General features: G+C 39.1%; 1 protein-coding gene across 8 annotated transcripts in view; it reads right to left on the reverse strand.

The window, feature by feature from the left end:
* The window catches only part of ZNF827 (zinc finger protein 827), a 146,266-nt gene that overhangs the window by 53,995 nt on the left and 71,630 nt on the right, over positions 1-20,641 (reverse strand). For 6 of the 8 annotated variants that reach the window (XM_075929980.1, XM_075929976.1, XM_075929978.1 and 3 more), the window contains 4 exons: positions 7,843-8,082; positions 7,369-7,404; positions 7,045-7,102; positions 4,436-4,539 (listed from right to left, as the gene is read on the reverse strand). In XM_075929980.1, the coding sequence (XP_075786095.1) occupies positions 4,436-4,539; positions 7,045-7,102; positions 7,369-7,404; positions 7,843-8,082 (438 nt within the window). The remainder of the gene's footprint in view (positions 1-4,435; positions 4,540-7,044; positions 7,103-7,368; positions 7,405-7,842; positions 8,083-20,641) is intronic. The other 2 variants (XM_075929977.1, XM_075929982.1) reach the window with 1 other exon arrangement.

Consider the following 20,641-nt stretch of genomic DNA (forward strand, 5'->3'; position numbering starts at 1 on the left):
CAAATGGGGGGTTTCAATTATCCCCATATTGAGTCCATGGATGGGAGGGAGAGATAAGGAGAAATAAAGGAGGATGGGATGGAAAGAAAGTTTCTTGAGACCTTCAATGACTGTTTCTTGGAGTAGCTAGTCTTGGAACTCACAAAAGGAACGGCAGTGCTTGATTTAGTGCTAAGTGGAGCACAGGATTTGGTCCAGGAAGTGAATATAGCTTGACCTCTTGGCAATAGTGACTATAATGTAATTAAATTTAACATGCCTGTGGCAGGCAAAACACAACAGCAGCCCAAAACTATAGCATTTAATTTCAGAAAGGAGAAGTACACACAAATGAGGTTAGTTTAACAGAAAAAAAAAAAAAGGTACAGTCCCAAAAGTGAAATCCTTGCAAGATTCATGGAAAATTTTCAAAGACACCATAATAGAGACTCAGGTTATATGTATACCCCCAAAGTAAAATAAACAAAAAGAAGAATAAAAAAGTGCCATCATGAATAAACAACAAAGTAAAAGAAAGCGTGAGAGGCTAACAGGCATTCTTTAAAGAGTGGAAGTTCAATCCTAGTTAAGAAAATAGAAAGGAGCATATACTTTTTACATTTCATTTGCCAGAATTTAAGTAGGAAGGCCAAAACAGAACTTGAAGAGAAGCTAGCCAAACACTCAAAAAGTAACAGCAAAAAATGTTTAAATATATCAGATGCAGGAAGCCCCCTGAACAACCAGTGGCACCACTGGATGATCGAGATGCTAAAGGAGCACTCAAGGATGAGTGCAGAGAAACTAAATGAATTCTTTGCATTGGTCTACATGGCTGAGGATGTGAGGGAGATTCCCAACCCTGAGCCTTTCTTTTTAGGTGACAAATCTGAGGAACTATCCCATGTGGAGATGTCCTAAGAGGAGATTTTGTAACAAATTGATAAACTAAATAGTAATAAATTACCAGGACCAGATGCATAAACCTAAGAGTTCTGAAGTAACTCAATTGTGAAATTGAAGAACTTCAGGTTGGACCTGCCTTATCCGGCACCTTCAGGACCTGACTGGGGCCAAATGAGGGAGTCCCAGAGACCAGAGAAGTCAATTCCAGCTCTGCCAGCCTGGCTCCACTCTTAGTCTGGCTGCCGGTCCTGCCCCGCTGCCTTTCCCATTGCCAGCCATGCCCAGTTGTGGAAAGGCTCCTGGCAGCCTAGTCTCTCTTGTCTAAATGACTAGAAGAGAGCTACTGTAATGCTAATTTTAAAAAAGGGTTCCAGAAGTGATCAAGGCAATTACAATCCAGTTAGCTTGCCTTCCATACTGGAAGAACTGGTTGAAACCATAGTAAAGAACAATATCATCATACACATGGATAAACATAATTTGTTGGGGAAGAATCAACATGGTTTTTGTAAAGGGAAATCACGTCTCACCAACCTAGTGGAATTCTTTAAGGGGGTCAATAAGCATGTGGACAGGGGGATCCAGTGGCTATAGTGTTCTTAGATTTCCAGAAAGCCTTTGATAAGTTCATTCACCAAAAGCTCTTCAGCCAAGCTGCAATGGGATAAAAGGGAAAGTCCTCTCATGGACTGATAACTGGTTCAAAGACAGGAAACAAAGGGTAGGTATAAATGGTCAGAGGGAGTCTAAATTAACTTTTACCACTTAAGAAAGAGATCTTTGAAGTCATTTTGGATAATTCTCTGAAAACATCTACTCAACGTGCTGCAGGTGAGAAAAAAAGCAAACAGAATGCTGGGAATCATTAAGAAAGGGACAAAGAATACATTGCATTTGGTCTGTGGTCTGAGTCTGTCAAATGAACTTCCAAATTTCAAGAAAGCGTTATCTTCTGCACATACTCGGATATAAATGGTTTAAGAAATTCCTTCCATGTTTATTTCACCTATTTATATTGAATATAATCTCCAATCACATTGCCTAATTGTTGAGCTTTGTTAGATCCTTCTGGATTTACTCACAATAGGGTTGTGAAAAACTAGTCAACTATGCAATAATAAGCAAATGCTTATCGGATAGTTGACACACTAGTCCACTAATTGCTTCCCCCCTGTGCTGCCTCTATCAGAAAGAAGCAGGAGGAGGGAGAGAGGTGAAGGTGCTTCAAAGCACCAATGCGGTGTGGAGCCTTGGGTCAGCTGGGGACTCTCCTGCTGATCCCGGGCTCCATATGGTGCTGCCGCTTTGAAACTCCACGGGGAGCACAGGGCCAGTGGATGATGGCTTGAGTCCCTTGCTGGTCCTGTGCTCCCCACAGCGCTTTCACCTTTGAAGTGTAGCAATAGCCTTGGGGCTGTTGCTACACTTCAAAAGTGGAGGTGCCATTATCAACTAATTGAATAGTCAATACAAATTGCATCGACTATTCTATGAGTCAAATCATCGAAATTTTACATCCCTAACTCACAATCCATCCAAGTTTTGACTAACCAAAATAATGTTGTGTTCTCAAGAAGTTTCATTCTCCAGATACTCTTTCAAGTCATTAATATATGGCAAAGCCTTGTTTGTAAGTACATTTCTTTACTACAGCATCTCTTTCCATAATCATTAGCCATTTTTACTCCCTTCCCTATCTCTTGAACAGCTTCTACTCCATGAAATGACTTTATTCCTCACTCCAGAGTAGCAAGCTTTCTTACATTAAGTACAGCTGCAGATCTCAACCAGAAGTCTGACACCCCCTGGGAGGACTGTGAGCAGGTTTCAGGGGCCCCACCAAGCAGGCAAGGCATTTGACTCTATGGGGTAGAAAGCCCAAGCCTGAGTCTCACTCTACAGGGATGGAGCCAAAGCCTGAGCAGTTTAGTTTTACAGGGCACCAAACAACTTGCCTGGCTGCTACCCACTATTGCCGGCCCAAGTTTTTATATGCAGAAAAATAGTAGTTGTGGCATAGCTGGCCTATGGAGTTTTTGTAGTATGGGAGGGAGGTAGCTTAGATAGAGAAAGGTTGAGAGCCTCCATGTACAGACCTCCGTGTACAGAACACAACTCTTACTGAGACCAATCTAAAGTAGTCCCAAAACACTGAGTACAATTCTGATCCAACATTAGAACACCTTATTTAAATCAGTCGATTTGACCATTTGTTGAGTGGTTACTTAAAACACGTTTCATTTAGAAGAAAACTCTTGAAGGTAGATTTGACAATACTATGGATTAGTTCTTAATTCTTTCCAGAACATCCACAATTTCCACCAGAAACACCAGAGAAAGATGAAAACTTTGTACCCACAAAGAATGAAGTCTTAGTTCTCTAAGATTATATATACTTTGTATATATCATTTTTATTTTTTAAATCACTTCCATAGTGCTATTGCAGTATAAAGCTGTTTTGACATGTCAGTTGCAAACCTCATTTATCAAAGGGTTATTCACTTGTGGAAAGTAAATCTCATAAAGTAGAGTTGTTCCAAAAGTATAAGTTAAACATTGTAAAGGAAACTAGTATTTATGCAAACGTATCCATGCAAATTACATATTGATCCATCCTTAGACGCTTTACAATATTATCAGGAAACCATATGCCCCAACATATCTATATATAAATTAATAAATAAGTACCACTTATATTCTACTTGTAAATGGTAATACTGTAATACAGAATAAACTAATTGTTAAAAAAAAGTTCCTATGCAATCACTCTCCCAACAATTTTTTGGCCATTCAAACTTATCTGATACAAAAACATACACCATGGTTCCAATTACCTCCGTTAAAACACTGACTCTTGAAAAGAATCATAATTTCATTGCAATAATTCTGATAATGTACATCAAGTTTTCATTCTGAGGGATAGTACAAGTTTGTTGGGCTCTACAAGCCATGTCTTCTGCAGTTTTGAGCACTTCTTGAAAGATGCTAAGAGTTCCTAGCTCCTAACAGGAATTGACAGTCAGCATGTTGTAGGTGGTGTTTAGCACCTTTCAGGATAAGGTCCTAAATGAATGATATGAGTAAGAGAATTGCATTGGAAAGCTGAATGAGTTTTCCCTCAAAATACAGGGAATTGATAGGATGGGCTTGGCCACCAACAAGGGAACCAGAGGGCAATAATGACTTATCAGAGAGCTTCATGCTTCCCTTAAATACAGGCTGTGAAAAGAAATACACTCCATTTATAATACTGAAGTACATCCTTTTTAGGTTATTGTTTTGGGTTTTTTTAAGAGAGACTTTTTAATATTAATAAAGATTAATAAAATAAGTGCTTGGGCAATTATGAAGAAACTTTTTTCTTTTAAAAAAAATATTAATTTTTGTAGTGGCGGAGTTGTTTTTATAGAAAAACTAAGTTTTATTACGGAGAAGTTTAGATAATGAATGTACTGAATAAATACAGTACAGATAGTAGTATCTCTCAGAACTATAATACAGTTATTTTTATGTTAAGTTAAAAGTAATTCAATTTTAAAAAGGCCATACCTGGTGCTGATATCTTTCCAAGAAGAGCAGTTTCATTGGGCAGGAGATCTTTTGAATTGGAAGTGAATGGCGATTGTCTAAATGTATCTTCAGAAAAGAAAGGGCTGAGGGGGAGAGAGATTTCTTTTAGTAAACACAACACTGACTAGCTAAAGTAATAAGTATGCCTCCTAATACAGTGAAACATTTGTTATCCGGAACTCTGTTAACCAGAAAACTTTGTTAATTGGCATTGCCCCCAGCCACAATACGGTCACATCTTCAGGTGCACAGGCCTGGCTTTGTTTACCATGCTTGGCTTAACAATTTTGTATTTAAGAAGTACTAATCATCTTTAACTCAAAATAGAAATGTGAGACCAATTGCCTCACACCACAAAACTATCAATATTAAAAACCTGAGTTTTACTATTATTACTATTATCCATTGGTTTTTCCTAAGTTGATGGGACCCTCAGATAACCGGAATTTTTAGATAACCAGAACACCTTAATCCCCAAGCATGCCGGATTATATAGGTTTTACTGTACTTTTATAACTAATGTTCAATTAACTGTTTTGGGGATTGAAGAGTCCTACTAAAAACAGATGCAGTCTATGATGTTAAGTACAGTGGTCTTACTTCAGTGGCACCGCTACATCAAATTTCCTATCAAAGTGAAAAGTATTTTAATGGCATCACTTCAGAGGAATTTAGTGACAACCCACCATCAAGATATGCATCAGTAAATAAGAATAGATTTTTTAAATTAAAAAAAAAATGTACTCTTCTGACCATTCTGAACTTTTTAGGGGGTGAGGAGGGAGGAGCGGGACTGTTTTCATTATGTCTTAATAAGAGCATTTAACTAATTAGTTAAGCTAATTAGGAATGGAGTTCAAAATAAGTCATGAAATATCCTGGGTGGTTCTCTTTTGATATGTTTATTTGGCTTTCCTTGTATCCTTCCCTATCCTGGACAGTATTATAAAATAATCAAATGTAGAAGCACAAAAACTGTTATAATTCACCAAAATAGAGCATTATCAAAGATTACAGAATGCAAAATCTATTTTGAGTTCACTATGATCTGATTTTGAAAGTATAATTTATTAATTGTAACAGTTAATAAGTTAGTTTTGATGCTGATTGTCATATGTCACAGAGCAGTTGTGTTATTCATTCAGCTGAAGACCAGAACAGAAACAAGATTTGCATATAGTACAGATACTAGGAGGTACACTAAAATTAAAATATAAAAGAATAGTCTACTTGTTGGAAAGTATTTGTTTGACATACACCTTTCCTCTTGTATACTAAATATGATTTTACCCAGAACAAAATGAAAATTACAACATTTCAACCTGATATTTGCTAAACTGAGACTCTCTCATAGATAAGGACAATTGTTAAGTTTAAAAGGCATCAGAAGGCAGGATTTTTCCAGAATAGGAATAACCACATCTGCATTGTAATATCACATGAGTAATTAGTCTCGGGGGCTGGATGCAAGCCATGTGGGATCCGGATCCAGTCCCCGGGCCACAGGTTCCCCACCCCTTTGGATATATGTCACACATACTGTATAACGTTAATTCAAACTGAACGGCAAGTTGAAGAGGAGGCTTGGTAAATAAGTGTATAGTGCAGTGGCATTTTTAAAGAGGTCTCCCAGCCTCCATTCACTAAAGAGATCAGGAAGTTCCTTATATCAGAGCCGAAAGTCACCATTTCTCATTCAAACACCTGCTTCTTATGCAACATACTGTACGTACACCAGCCCTCTAAGAACATACATGCTGGTCGAATCATAGGATAGTTCTCTTAATTCTACACCAATACTGCCCCATTTCCTAATCTTGACCATTAGTCTATAATAAAACCACTTTGAGAAACTTGTTAACTGGCCACTGTGGTTTATTTACTTTCCGGCGCCACAGCTATGGAGCCTTGCAGCTCCCATTGGCTCCAGTTTGCTGTTTGCAGCCAATGGTGAGTAAACACGCTGGAGTGGCCAGTTAACAAGCTTCTCAAAGTGATTTCACAGACCACTTTGAGAAACACTGGTCTATAATCAAATATTCCATTAGCTTTTAACTCGCACAACTTGAATAGATTTTTAAATTCATACCTGAAAGAAACTATGAGGGTTCACCTCAGTGGATCCAAACCACAAAACTGAACTGCTATTTGAGGAGTATTTTAGGAAAATTAATCACAAGACATAGCTGATAAAAACTACACTGTCAGATCATTCCATACTCACCAATTGTACCGGATATTATTTTAAGTTTTAGTTTACTGAATTAATATTTTGTGTGGCAGAAAAAATAAATTCGCAAAATCAATATCTATGGAATATTTGCATATTTGGTCAGGGAAAGGAAGAATCATTACTACAGTTATCTGTGATATGGAGTTTCCCCTTGCCAGGACTGCTATTTTGTCTCATTTTATAACCACATAATATGCACTGATTTATAGGGCTTAATTTTTTTTAATCACAGAAAATTCTCTTGCATGTATTATATGATATTACAATTGTGAAATGGTGTCATTTTGAAGTTTGCACTGTACTGTAATGTCAACCCTTGCAATGCATGCTGGAGTGCTTTATGAATGCTACATACCTGGTTGTGGTTCTGATGGTATTATCTTTAGTGTGATTGTGCTCTTTGCTCACCTTTTCTGCAGAAGAACAAAGAGTTTGAATTAGCATGAGTGACCCATTTGTACAGATTTTTAATTATTTTTCTATGCTTGCTGGTTTATACTACCATACAGGAAAACTTTAATCCAATCATTCAAATGAGCTAACGCACTAGAATAATTTTTATTTTAAATTGTCATTTGTACTAATGTTTGTCTTGTTGCGTATTTTAGCCTCACTGTTCATTGCACTATTAGAATGCAATTGTTGCATTCATTCAGTTTATGGCAATGACAACTTTTACCTGTTCTCCGAAGCTTGCCCTTCTGAGAGCGGGAATCTGTAAAGCAGCCAGAAGAACTATTGATGCTGCAGCCATCAGGTGCTTATTCCAATAGTTATAGCGTGCATAGAAACCCTCCTTTATTTTCAAATCTGCATGCCCCAGCTGTCAGAAATTATTTAATTAGCTTTCAAGCCACAAGAGCTGAACTCTGTTTTTTTCCTAAACAGTTAAAACATTATGAAACCACTTTGACTGACAACGCCCAAAATTGTATTCTAACCAGCTAAAGAATTCTTGATCAACGCTATGAGGAAGCTTCTGAATTTCAAATGGAAAGCACAGAAGAAAGTGTTTCTCATTTCTAGTATTTTTTTATCCCATACTAGACTCACAAGTCTGTAAAATAAAATTAAAAAGTTAGCTATTTTCTTTTTATTTTTACAATTCCTCTTCCAAAGAGCACACAGGGGCAGCTATTTCTACTTTCTTTACCTGACAGCTGGAAGAGCAGTTCTGAAGCCATTTTCACAGATATATCCTGGCTGAAGAGGTTTCTTTCCGGGAGCATTCGGGCCTCTGGTACCTTCTGTATGTGTTCAGTTCTGTCTCTCCCTAATAAAGTGCTGTAACCCAGAGTCTGGCTGGGTGAAATGGAGGGCTGCGATTCATGAATGTCAACTTCCATTGGTTCTTCTTTAATCTTTACCATCTGGGTTTCCTTGTAACTTTCAGCTGCAAATGTGTATTAAAATAAACAAAACAACAAAGTTATTTAATTCAATTACAAATTTTCAACACAAGTAGGGAGGAATAACAAACACTAGTTTTATATATTACAAGGATATCAGCAAAAACAAGACTGAAAGCCAGACTCATAGCAGTACTAGCCTGTCTCCCCCCCCCCCCCCAATGCCCTAAAACTTGACTTTTAAATTAGGAAAATGAGTTGATAGTCTAAAAATCAAGTCCCAGTTCTGTTTTCTATAGTGCAGGTACATTTAGGTTATTCTTAGGTACTACTGTGATGCAGCTACGTGGTGAGTGACCATTTCCCTTTGAAATATTGGCTCCCCTCCACTGCAAAAGAACCTCAAAAGCAACACTTCAAGGCAGCTTGACCATGGAACATCACAATATCTATAAAGTGGCTTGCTCTGAAGAGAACCTTAACTTAAAGATGGTTTAAGAACCTGAACTTAAAGATGGTTCCAGATTCCCACTTAAGTTTCTTCAATTATAAACAGAGTTTAAAGGTGAAGCCCTGCACGGATACAAAATTTGCATCCACAAAAATGAGACACAAATATCCGCAGATACAGACGCTCATGGATATAAAGTGGGCTCTACTTAAAGGCACTAAGGAAAGTAGAATGCTCTATAGAGTATTTGGTATTGAAACACTTTTTAGTTTTCACATTTTTAATATTATAATAATTTTTAAACCAATATCAGAAGAAAATATTTCAATTTTATCCAGATTAAATGATCTGACTGACTAAATGCATTTTTTATCCACAAAAAATAATTTTGCAGGAAATTTCCAAATATTGGAATTTCCAGTGGGATAGAAATTCCCAATATTGACCAGCTCCTCTCCACAGTTTTGGCTTCATTACTGATCTTTTTGACTGTGGCATACCGTACTGATATCAAACAACGTTTCCTCAGCTCTCGCCCCCAGCAGCCTTACTCTGCTTATGCTACATTGACAATATCTTCATCATATGGACCCACCAGAAGGAGACCCTTGAAGAATTCCACAGGGATTCCAACAGCTTCCACCCCACCATCAACCTTAGCCTGGAGCAGTCCAAGAGATCCACTTCCTTGATACTATAGCATCATTAAACGACAGCCACATTTCCACCACTTTACACCGGAAACTTACCGACTGTTATACTTACCTACATGCTATAGCTTCTACCCAAGACACATTTCCCAATCAATTATTTACAGCTAGGCCCTAAGATACAACCAGATTTGCTTCAGTCCCACAGACGGAGACGAACACCTATAGGATCTCTATCAGGAATTCTTAAAACTTAAATTTCCGCCTAGGGAAGTGAAAAAACAGATTGACAGAGCCAGACAAGTACCCAGGCATCAGCTTCTTCAAAACAGGCCCAACAAACAAAACAACAGAACACTACTGGTCAACACCTACAGCCCCCAACTTAAACCCCTCCAGTTCGTCACTAACAATCTACAACCGATCCCGGAAAATGATCCCTCACTCTCACAGGCCTTGGGGGACAGGCCAATCATTCCCTACATACAGCCCCCTAATCTGAAACAAAGTCTTTCCAGCAACCACACAGCACACTGCATCATACTCATCCAGGAACCCACCCTTGCAATAAACTCAGGTGCCAACTCTGTCCACACATTTATGCAAGCGACATCATCACAGGATCTAACCACATAAGCCACCACATTAGAGGCTCATACAGTGGCACATCCTCCAATGTGATCTATGCCATCGAGTGCCAGCAATGCCCCTCTGCCATGTATATTGGCCAAACTGAACAGTCTCTGTGACAAAGGATTAATGGACACAAATCAGATATTCAAAATGGTAACACACAGAAACCTATTGGGGAACATTTTAACTTGCCCAGGCACTTGTTAATGGATCTCAAAGTGACTATACTATTACAAAGAAATTTCAAAAAACAAAATGGAGAAAGAAGCTGTGAAACTTGCCTTCATTTGCAAATTTTACACTTTTAATCAAGGTTTGAACAAAGACATTAACTGGACGGGCCTCTATATTCAACACTCTAATGACATCAAAAGCTAAATATTGGGCACTTACAGCCCTCTCTATTAGCTTAATTTAGCACAGACACTCCAATTGATAAGATTTTTTCCCTTCTCTTTCTCTCCCCCTCTCTCCACTTTTTCTATTGTTTATTTGTACCTCTGGATTCCTTGCTCCATTCATCTGAAGAAGTGGGTTGTGCCCACAAAAGTTCATACCCCCATCTACATTTTTTATTAGTCTCTAAGGTGCTGCAGGACCATTCCTTGTTTAAGTTGTTCAGTTACAGACTATCACAGCTACTTCTCTTAGCCCAAAAATTGTTCTTATTAACCTATAGCATGCACCAAACGCTAACTAAAGGAACTATTCTGATATGTAAGGCAGCCAATAAGGACACTTTTCCTTGACATACTTTGCTCAGAAAACTGAGAATCCATGAGAGTCTCTCATTTGCACCACTCTTCTTTTCAGATCTAAGCCCACTCTCAATAAGAAAAGGTACTATAGTCTTTAAAAAAAAATCCTTGCCTCACTTTAGATTCTTGTCCCCATTGGCATGCCAGAGTCAGCAGCAAATATAATGGCCCATTTCTGACAGAAATAGAAGTAGTCAATGGCTCTCTCAAAGAACATGGTAATCAACCAGCAGGAAACATGAAATATGTGAGCTGTCTTCCAAAAATCAATGGTTGATGCCAACGTCATCAACTACCATCTAGCAACAACTCACCTCTCCTAACCTGGCTTCAGGCTAACTTACAACTGGCAAAGCATTGATAACACAGATTGACAACTTCACAGAACTGAACAGAAGCAAAACAACAATGCTGATATTCTTTGATGTGAGGTGCTGATGATTCACATACACGTCCTGGCAGGAGTGGACTGAAATTGTGCATAGCTAACTATATTCTTTCCTTAAGTTTGTTATTCCATCCTTAGAGCTCTGACATATGGAGTTTCCTAAGTCTTAATTCTGTCATCCTTCTTGTTTAGTATTAGAGGACATCACATGATGAACATAAGCTATTACAACGGCAACAGATTTTATAATATATTTATCTATTTATATAGTCTTCAATACCATAGTATCTGAGTACCTCTCAGTCATGAATGGATTTTCATCTTCACTATGCTCAGTGCAGCAGGGAAGTATTATTTCCATTTTACGGATGTGGAACTGAGGCACAGGGTAGATAAGAGAATTGCCCAAGTTCACATAGGAAGTCTGTGGCTCAGCCAAAGACTGAATCCAAGTCTCAAGTGCGCTATCTACTAGGCCAGTCTTCCTACACAAACTCAGCTCCCCAGCTCTTTTACTTAGCAAAAAGTGGCCCTGATATTTTACCATTGTAGGAAATTACAGCCCGGATAAAGAACAGCTGGTTCAAACTGACCCTTGAACAGGCAGAAGTCAGACTCATCGGAAGAGAGAAACTCTTTGAGGAACTAGGAAATTCCTAATATGTAGATAACATTTTGCAACGTTTAGTCATGCTAAGTCCATTACTAACACTGGACATCCAAATAGTGTCAGCAACAAAAAATGTTACTTCCTTCTCTGGCTAGCATGAAAACTTTGTCCATTCCTTTCAGATGATCAAATCTATCACAGCAGTTCATGCATTTATCAGCTCCAATCCTCCAGTCTAGAGTACTGTAAGTCACCATGTGGCTCCAGACAAAAATTCAGTCTGCACTAACTCTTTTTCACTTCCAGATTCACTTCATGGGCTGGTGCTGATCTATAAAGCTCTTAATGGGATAGGGCCACATTATCTCAGCTACTATACTGCATTCCAAAACTGGTCGAGGCAGCTGTAATTGTCCAGCACATGATAACTGGCAGAGCCCTGATCTTCCTCCATCAACTTTTAAAGATTCATTGGGTTTCAGGCCAAAAGGGACCTTCAGCTCATATAACCTAACTTCTTGTGCATGGCAAGCCATTAAATTTCACCCAGTTATTCTTTTCTTTTGCACTAAATATACTTAAATTCCTTCTCATAGTTCCAGGACAGGCTTTTAGTCAAAGTTGTTCCCTCCTTTCTTGATCATCTAATAAACTCTTTTTACAGAGCTTACAATTTCCCGTCTCAATTTTTCCTCACAATTTAATCCATATTTTTCCTCAGTTGTCTGAGTTCATCAGAGTGTCATAGTGAACTGTGTGAGCAGTGTGGTGCTAAGGGGCATCTGTGGGACAGAATATTGAATAACTGTATAGACGTCTGTAGGAGATAGTAGTTGCAGTATCTGACCACTAATCTGTTGCTGGGAGAAAAGGAGGATACAGCCTACTAGTGAGGATTGAGAGGACAGGCAGTTCCTGTTTTCTGCTAATCTTTTCTTCCAAGTGTAAGGATATTAGGGATATTTTTAAAAATCAAAATAACCACCATATAGTCCACCAATAAAAGTTCATTGATTCAACTAGGTTCATTCGGTGGTTATTCTGACTTTGTCTTTTCTGTTTCTCTCACTCCCAGTGAAGGATATGTTTTACACAGCACCTTTCTTGATTTCCATTTTTCTCCAATCCTAGTCGTCAAAGCTTCAAGCTCTGCCATGCATTCTATCCTGAACTCCTAAATATGTACAGAATATTGCAAGGTAGTATAATATGGTTCAACCCCATGCAACTCATGTCATGTCGTGCAACCCCAGTCTAGTCCTACAGTTTTTGTGTGGCTTTAGTATCAACAGCAAGTTTTCATAAAAGGACCCTTTTCATGCAAGATCAAGTTGACTTATTCACCAATTCCTTTTTATATCTCTAGGGCTTAGATTGTGGACCTGGTTTAAGGGAGTGGGATTAGTCTGTTCGGGGATTTTTTTTTTTTGGTTAATCAGAGAAAAGAGGCTTTATTATTTGCATCACTTGTGGAAATGAAGCTAGCAGTTAAAATCTAGTTGGGAAAGTTCCAAGAATGATTTACACGAAGTGTTTTCTGTCCTCTCATGACTTTTGTGCATTTTTTTTAAAAAAAAAGGCAAATTGATAAACATTTCCAGCATTCATTATCAACCTGATTTCTTTCAGAGTGAAGAACATTTTATATTGAGTTCTCAGTGGAAAGGTAAAAATGTTATAATTTAATACTATTTTTGCCCTATCAAGCATATTTCTGCTCTTTCCTTAGTAGGGATGTAAGCGACTAGTCGACTACCCGATAAGAAAATGCTTATCAGGTAGCCGAGTAGGAACTTGAGTAGTTGCTTCCCTCCCCATCAGAGAGAGGCAGCAAAGGGGGACGGGAGAGAAACAGTGGCTGGTGCTGGGGGGAGCAGGCTAAAAAGTCCATCAACTATTCAATTAGCTGATTATCAAAATTTTATATCTCTACTTCCTACAACTTCTCTCACCCTCTTGTTAGAAGTCATAGAAAATTATATCAATGGTGAAGGGCAAAAAAGAAAATGAAGTGCACTGAAAGTGAACTAAGAATTTATTAAATCAAAATTTCGGGTAATTTGGCAAACAAATATGTGCCTGATATCAAGAGTTTTCTGGGACCACTCTCCAAATTTAGGTACAGACACACCCTTTGAGGCTCTGCCTCTCTCTACAAATATTCTGTTTTTGTTTCTGTTTCATAGTTTAATTCCATCCTGAGACACGCTGACACAAGCAGTGAAGAGGTAAGCATGGAATAATATAAGATTGATCTCTCTCATGATCGGATGAGACTTCCACAATTCAAGCTAACTTCACACATTTCAGATTTCTCTCTTCCTTCCCTATATTATATTAAGCCCCTATTTCATCCGGTCAGAAAAAACAAACATGAGTCATGCCTTCATCGCTTTCCTAACGACAAAGCAAAGAAAAAGTGATACACTAATAGACTAATTTTATCACAAGTTCTGAGCAAAGGGAAGCACAGAGTCATGCTGTCCAGGCAGAAGACCAGTCATGATTATGATTCAGTCATAACATAGTCTCTTGTTCATTCCTGCCCCAGGGTTAGATAGGGAAGCAATAGGAGTTGGTCCTACCTCTGGAACAGGTTACTACTCCTTCTGCACCTGCTCAGCTATGCTGGCCAACACGGTGGGTAAAGAAATGATATAGAGCCTCTGCCCACTCCTCACCCACTTGCACAGGTAGGAGAGTAGTACTTCATGGAAGCTGTTCTCCCCTTTGTGTGACAAACATGTAGGGTAGTAAGAGGCCCCTTGTACTCCTGCCCATGGTCAGAATTGGGCCTAATGTTATTAGGAATGAGGTTGTCACATTGAAAAGACTAAGATTAAATATGTAACAGGATGACAGCTTTGATTTTTCTTTTCTTTTGCATTACATCTGGATAGATGGACAGGGTTAAATTACCATCACAGTTAATGAACTATTCAAATAAACATCATTGACTAAATTAACTTGTGTCACTGCAGTTCTCCTGGTTTCCAAAACAGAGTCCGTTCTGTACCATAAAAAAATACTGCAGAGAACAACTGAGGTTGGGCAGCAGAAGGACTAGACCAATGACTCTCAAACTTCTGTAAACCTCATTCTACGCCTATTTGGAAATAGTTATTTTGAAATAGGGGCTGTGTAGACGCTCCACTTCTGCTATTTCAAAATAGCCCCTCACCAGGGCCATTCTAAGTTATTCCTCCTGGGGCTCTATATCCAGACAGCACATCTACATTAAGGAAGCCTGCCTCATTAATTTTGAGGCTTCCCTGCAGTGTAGACATGTTATTTTGAAATAAGCTATTTCTTAAACTTTTTTGTATTGTTGACCCCTTTCACACAGCAAGCCTCAGAGTGCAACCCCCTGCCCCATAAATTAAAAACAGGGGGAGGAGTAAACTTAGCTGGGGCTGTCAGCCCCAATGCATAGCAAGGCTGACATATGGAGCCCTGCCAGGGATAGGGCTGACAACTTGCAACCCCTAGATAATAATCTTACCACCCCATGAAGGTGAGAACCCCTTGACTAGATGATCTAACTTGGACTGATTTTCTATTGCTAACTTACAGGATACCCAACTAGTTTAACAAAATAAAGGGACCACTTACTGCATCTATGAAAGCACTAACACCAAACCACCACAGAGCTGTTACTTTACACGGCAGTAAGCCTTTCAATCAGGTGACCCCTCAAACTTTCATGCACAGCTATTCTTATTAAGAGATACTATTTTCCACTTCAGTTATGAAAACAGAATACCGCATATGGTTTATTTTGGTCTGAAGTGCATTCAATGTAGGTTACAGGCTCTTCTGTGTTCATGAACACAAAGAATTGTCAAGTAGTAAAGGCCAAGAACCCCAAACCAAGCAGAGGAAGATGCTAAGAATCTAACTGTAGCACAAATGCATTACCAGGGTGAGAGGACACGAATCAGCATTCAGCTCCAGAGATCTCTCCCAATCCACCAGGCAGCAGGGCCTGAAAGTTGTGCAGAAATTCACTCTAAAGCAATGACCTATTTAGAAGTAGTATTGACTAACTTCAGAAAGACCATGTCCACGTTTTTGCCATCAAAACGCTGGGCTGTCACAATAAAGAGCCATTAAGGTAGAAAAAGTGGAAAAGTGGGAGACAAGTAAAAATGATCATCTGAGATTCCATTCCAATAAAATAAGTCTTTACTAGGATTCCAGTGGTTCCATAGCATCATAAAATAGAAATGAAACTAACCCAAACTGTCAGCTCATATGAAGTTGAAAATCCTATCAATGTTAAATTACTCAGATTATTTTGCATGGAGGCAATTTAAGTTAGGTTTACTGATATATTAATACTATTTTGTATAGCATTTTTTTCATTTAATTATCGCTAAGCATTTTTTTAATACCAAGGAAAACGATTCCGAGCAATGGTTATTTTTTGGCTTATAATCTATAGAAATAAGTTTCATTTATATAGAGAAGGTCTGATTCTCATCGTACCAATTTTACAGATATTCAAGGGAAATTTTATTCTCTAAAACTGCCAGTTGGCGTGTGAACCTGATTGGGATCCCAGCTAATAATCAGGCCATTCAGGCTCTTGGTTATCAGATATGAAGTTTCTAGATCGGAAATATATATCTAAAATTACTCTGGAAACCAAATTTTTGGGGACTCGTGTCATTGCCAGCATCAGCCTTTACTACCTGATTTGTGATGTTTTAAGTAACAATATAGGCTTGTGTGCCACATTCAGAAGCAAGCCTATATTGTTACTTAAAACATCACAAATCAGGTAGTAAAGGCTGATGCGGGCAATGACACGAGTCCCCAAAAATTTGGTTTCCAGAGTAATTTTAGATATATACTTCCGATCTAAAAACTTCATATCTGATAACCAAGAGCCTGAATGGCCTGATTATTAGCTGGGATCCCAACTGGCAGTTTTAGAGAATAAAATTTCCCTTGAATATCTGATAAATTGGATTAGTGCATTCGTTTTCACAATCAACTGGACGGGGTAACTAATGAGTCAACTTGCATTGACTTTTCAAAAGCATTCAAAATGGAGAATCAGGCATTTTGTTATGCTAATTTTTTGGTTTGCTAGAAATAAACATGCCCTACATCCTAAATAAAACCTGAAATTGTAGGAAACAGTTGGTGAGCCTCAGAGGTTCAGCTTCAGAGCCACGAGGAACATCAGATGTTTCCTAGGGCTCTGTGCTTGATTCCACTAACTTTTTTTTTCTTCTTACTGATGTTTTATGTAAGGCAATGTTGATAAGGCTGGAATCAGTGCAACAGGGTTTTGCATAAAAGAACAAAATTAGAAAATGGCTAATGTTTTGAGTTTGCACTTTGACAAAATCCCTTGCTGCAGCATTTTATAATGAAAAGATCCAATTTAGTAACAACTAGAGCTAGAAAAAATTGGCAAAGGGAAGTAAGCTACCCACAGAAGGATGCATCATATCCATGGAATACACATTTCACTTTTTTATTATACAACTGTGGATGCTAATTTTAGAGATTCAGATTACAGAATTATCAACCCTTTAGGATTAAAAATACAATTGAAAAGTGTTTTAAAGTTTACACATGCAGTGAGCAATGTTGTTGCTCACAAAGACCATCCCAATCAATATAATTCACTTATATTCAAGATTTATCTATTGAACTTCCAGAATTTCAGTGACTACTGATAGACTATGTCTACACTACATAGTTATTTCAGAACATGCTATTCCAGAATAGTTATTCAGAAATAACTTATTTCAAAATAGCATATCTACACTGCAGGGAAGCCTCAAAATTAATCTGAGGCAGGCTTCCCTAATGTAGAGGTGTTGTCTAGATTTAGAGCCCCAGGAGGAATAATTTAGAATGGCCCTGGTGAGGGGCTATTTCAAAATAGAAGAAGTGGAGCATTTCCACAGCCCCTATTCCAAAATAACTATTTCAGAATAGGAATAGAATGAGGTTTACAGAAGTTGGAATAAGCCATCCGCTATTTCAAAATTATTTCAAAATAACAGAATTGCTGTGTAGACGCTTGCAGTGTTATTTTGGAATAATAGTCATTATTCCAAAATAACTTTATGGGTGTGTCTACACAGCAGAGTTACAGAGATCTTGGCTCCAATTCACCTATCCAATCGCATTGTGTGCTATGCAGGAATAAACAAAGGGAAGAGAGGGACACAAAGGTGGCTTCATTCTAACTTTGCATCTTCTGGATAGTGGAAGTACTTGGGGACTGGAAGGGTTCCCGGCTTTAAGTCAGAGCATCTCCAGAGACGGCTGTATTTTACAGTCTTCTTCAAAGGTTCTGTATGGGTTCACAGCTGCTCATAACATCTTGAGTGTAACAATCTCAGATACATTCCCTCTCTGTCCAGCATAAAGCAATTCCAATGACTCTACACCCAGGGAATCCCATACTCCAGGTAATTCGCATACGTAGGGTGACCAATAGGTGAGAGAATCTGGGTCCAGGGTGGAGGGTAATTGGTGTCTACATAAGAAAGCCCCAAATATCAGGACTATACCTATAAAATTGTGACACCTAGTAACCCTGCCCTATGGGCAGTTTTACCACCTCTACGGCTCCTGTATGCTTGTTGAACACCACAGAAGGACAAAAGCAGAACTAAGAATCAGGTCTCTTGTTTTTTGTTTAAACATCTCACTGAAAGTTAACAAAGAAGGTACATTTAAACTGTAGACATTAGCACTTGTTATTCCAAATGACCTCATCTCTTAAATTAATATGCTTTTCATTAGATGTCAAGATTACACTTACATAAAAAAGGGAAGGTCAATTATAATCTCTGATCTAACCTATTTAAAGATCTATTAACCATTAACATCTACTAAACTTTAAGCAGTGCTCAATTGTGATTAATATGCTTTTACATCTCTATGAATATGAACTTTTCCTGCTAGTGCCTTTTGCATTCTGTAGAAAACACTGTGATCTCGCATGACTTCAGATACACATTAGCAAAGTGACACTTTTTCCAGATGGTACTTCAGCTAGTGCTTTGCACTGCTGTGTGGCATTCAGCTCAGTGGTCCTTCCTGGCCTCCATTCTCTGCACCAATACTCAAAAGATGATGCAAAGGTAACTGACTTGACTGGGTTTGCAGAGCCATTTTCTAGAAGGATGACCGGAACTGCTTGGTCCAGGTCAAAACCAATCACAGTCTGACAGTGCCAAAACTCACTCCCCTTGCTCTAAGGAGCCCTTTTATTGGCCATATTCACCCACAATGTTTAGATGGGGGGAAAGAGTAAAGGCCATTCACATTCTCCTCTTGAAGCATCAAGGTTTCCCCTGCCAGCCACTTGATAACAGAGCTTAAGGTCAGTCACTGGTTCTTATCCTTGCAAAACTGTATTGGTTGAATGTATGCTGTTATATTGACTAACAATTACGTTCTGGTTTGCTTTGCATCAAGCCAGCACTATTTTCAGGTTTCCACGTGTTCCTCAAATGTCACAATTTTAGTAGTGGACATAGTCTTTGCAGGAAGGTTATTCTAGCTAGTTACATCAGGATGATATGGAAGGAGGAATATATATCTCCAGGTCTGTGGGACTGTGAGCTGATCTAGGGCAGAAGGGGCGGGACAGGGAGGCAGCCAGCCCTCTGCACCACCCAGACCGCAACACACCCTTTCCCCTAAGTGAGGCCTTAGCACGCGATGCAATGCCTCCATCTTTTCAGGCTGCTTGGACCTCTCAGCTTCAGAGGTGATTTAAAGGGCCCAGGGCTGGCTCCAGGAGGCCCCTTTGAATCTCCAGGCTTACGGCAATTGCCCCCTTTGCTCCTCCCTGTCAGCGGGTCTGAATTTGGGTAACTGGGACCAAAAAACTTGCCCTCCCTCCCCCTTCCCCACTACAGGCCTCAAGAGAAGGCAGTCTGAGTGTGCAGTGCAATGAGTTCTACAGAGAAGCTGCTTCCAGTTTGTGCCTCTGAAGCAGGGAATTTAAATGTGTTTATAATCAGAATGATTAATAGATGATTAACATAAGAAAGAGCTGTTATAACATTTATAAAGTTAAATAAGTAGCCTAAATGATAGAAAGTAACGATCGATTTTTCTACAGTTGTTTCAATTATTGTATTCAAGAGGTAGTAAATAGAGCCCTATGTGTATAAAAAATGTGTATCAGTATCTGCATCCATCTCCACAATAATGAGCCACAGATATCTGCACATCCAAATTCATGGATGCAGATACCTGTGGATATAAAGCATGTATCCACGGATGTGTAGGGCTCTAGTGATAAGAAAGTTATATCATCTTTCTTTACAAGATATTGGATATTTTCGACAAGGGAAATGTAGAAGATCTAATCTAAATGCATGCAAGTAAGGCATTCGATATGTTGCCACATGAGAAATTATTTTAGTTACATTAGAGAAGATGGGGATTCATGAGAGAACTGAAAAGTGGATAAGGAACTGGATAAAGGGAAGTCTAAAACAGGTCATACTGGAAAGTGAACTGTCTGCTAGGGGAAGATTACTAATGGAATTCCTCAGAGATCAGTCTTGGGACCAAGCTTATTTAACATTTTCATTATTGACTATGGAACAGAAAGTGGGAGTGGCTCATAACATTTGCAGATGACACAAAGTGGGTAGGAAGGATGTTAGATAGCAGGTAATAGAATAGTCAACTAACTGCATGAATTCTTAATGGTTCATCGACCATTCTATAGTCCCTGGGGACAGAGCTGGCAGCCAGTGCACTCTGGACCCACTCCCAGGGAGCCCACTGCTGCCAGGCGGGAGCCAGTGTGTGAGGGGAGCCAGTTTAAAAACCAGCTCCCCTCGTGGACCAGCTGCCGCCCCGCACTGCTGCCTCTGATACGAGGTGGCAGCAGTCTTTGTCCACAGGGGGCCCAAGCTCTCCACGGCAGGGACTGCTGCTGCAAAGCAACCTCTGCCCGCAGTGGGCCCAGGCTCATCGCGGAGAGAGGCTGCTTCAGCAGCAGCCCCTGTCCATGGGGAGCCTCGTCTGCTCCCCCTCACCCCCGCTGCCTAGGCTTATCAGTTAATTGCCTATTTGACTACTCATTCACATCTCTTGTCGATAGGTACTGCCAATAC

This window comes from Pelodiscus sinensis, chromosome 5 (genome assembly GCF_049634645.1).
Source record: "Pelodiscus sinensis isolate JC-2024 chromosome 5, ASM4963464v1, whole genome shotgun sequence".
Lineage (NCBI taxonomy): Eukaryota > Metazoa > Chordata > Testudines > Trionychidae > Pelodiscus > Pelodiscus sinensis.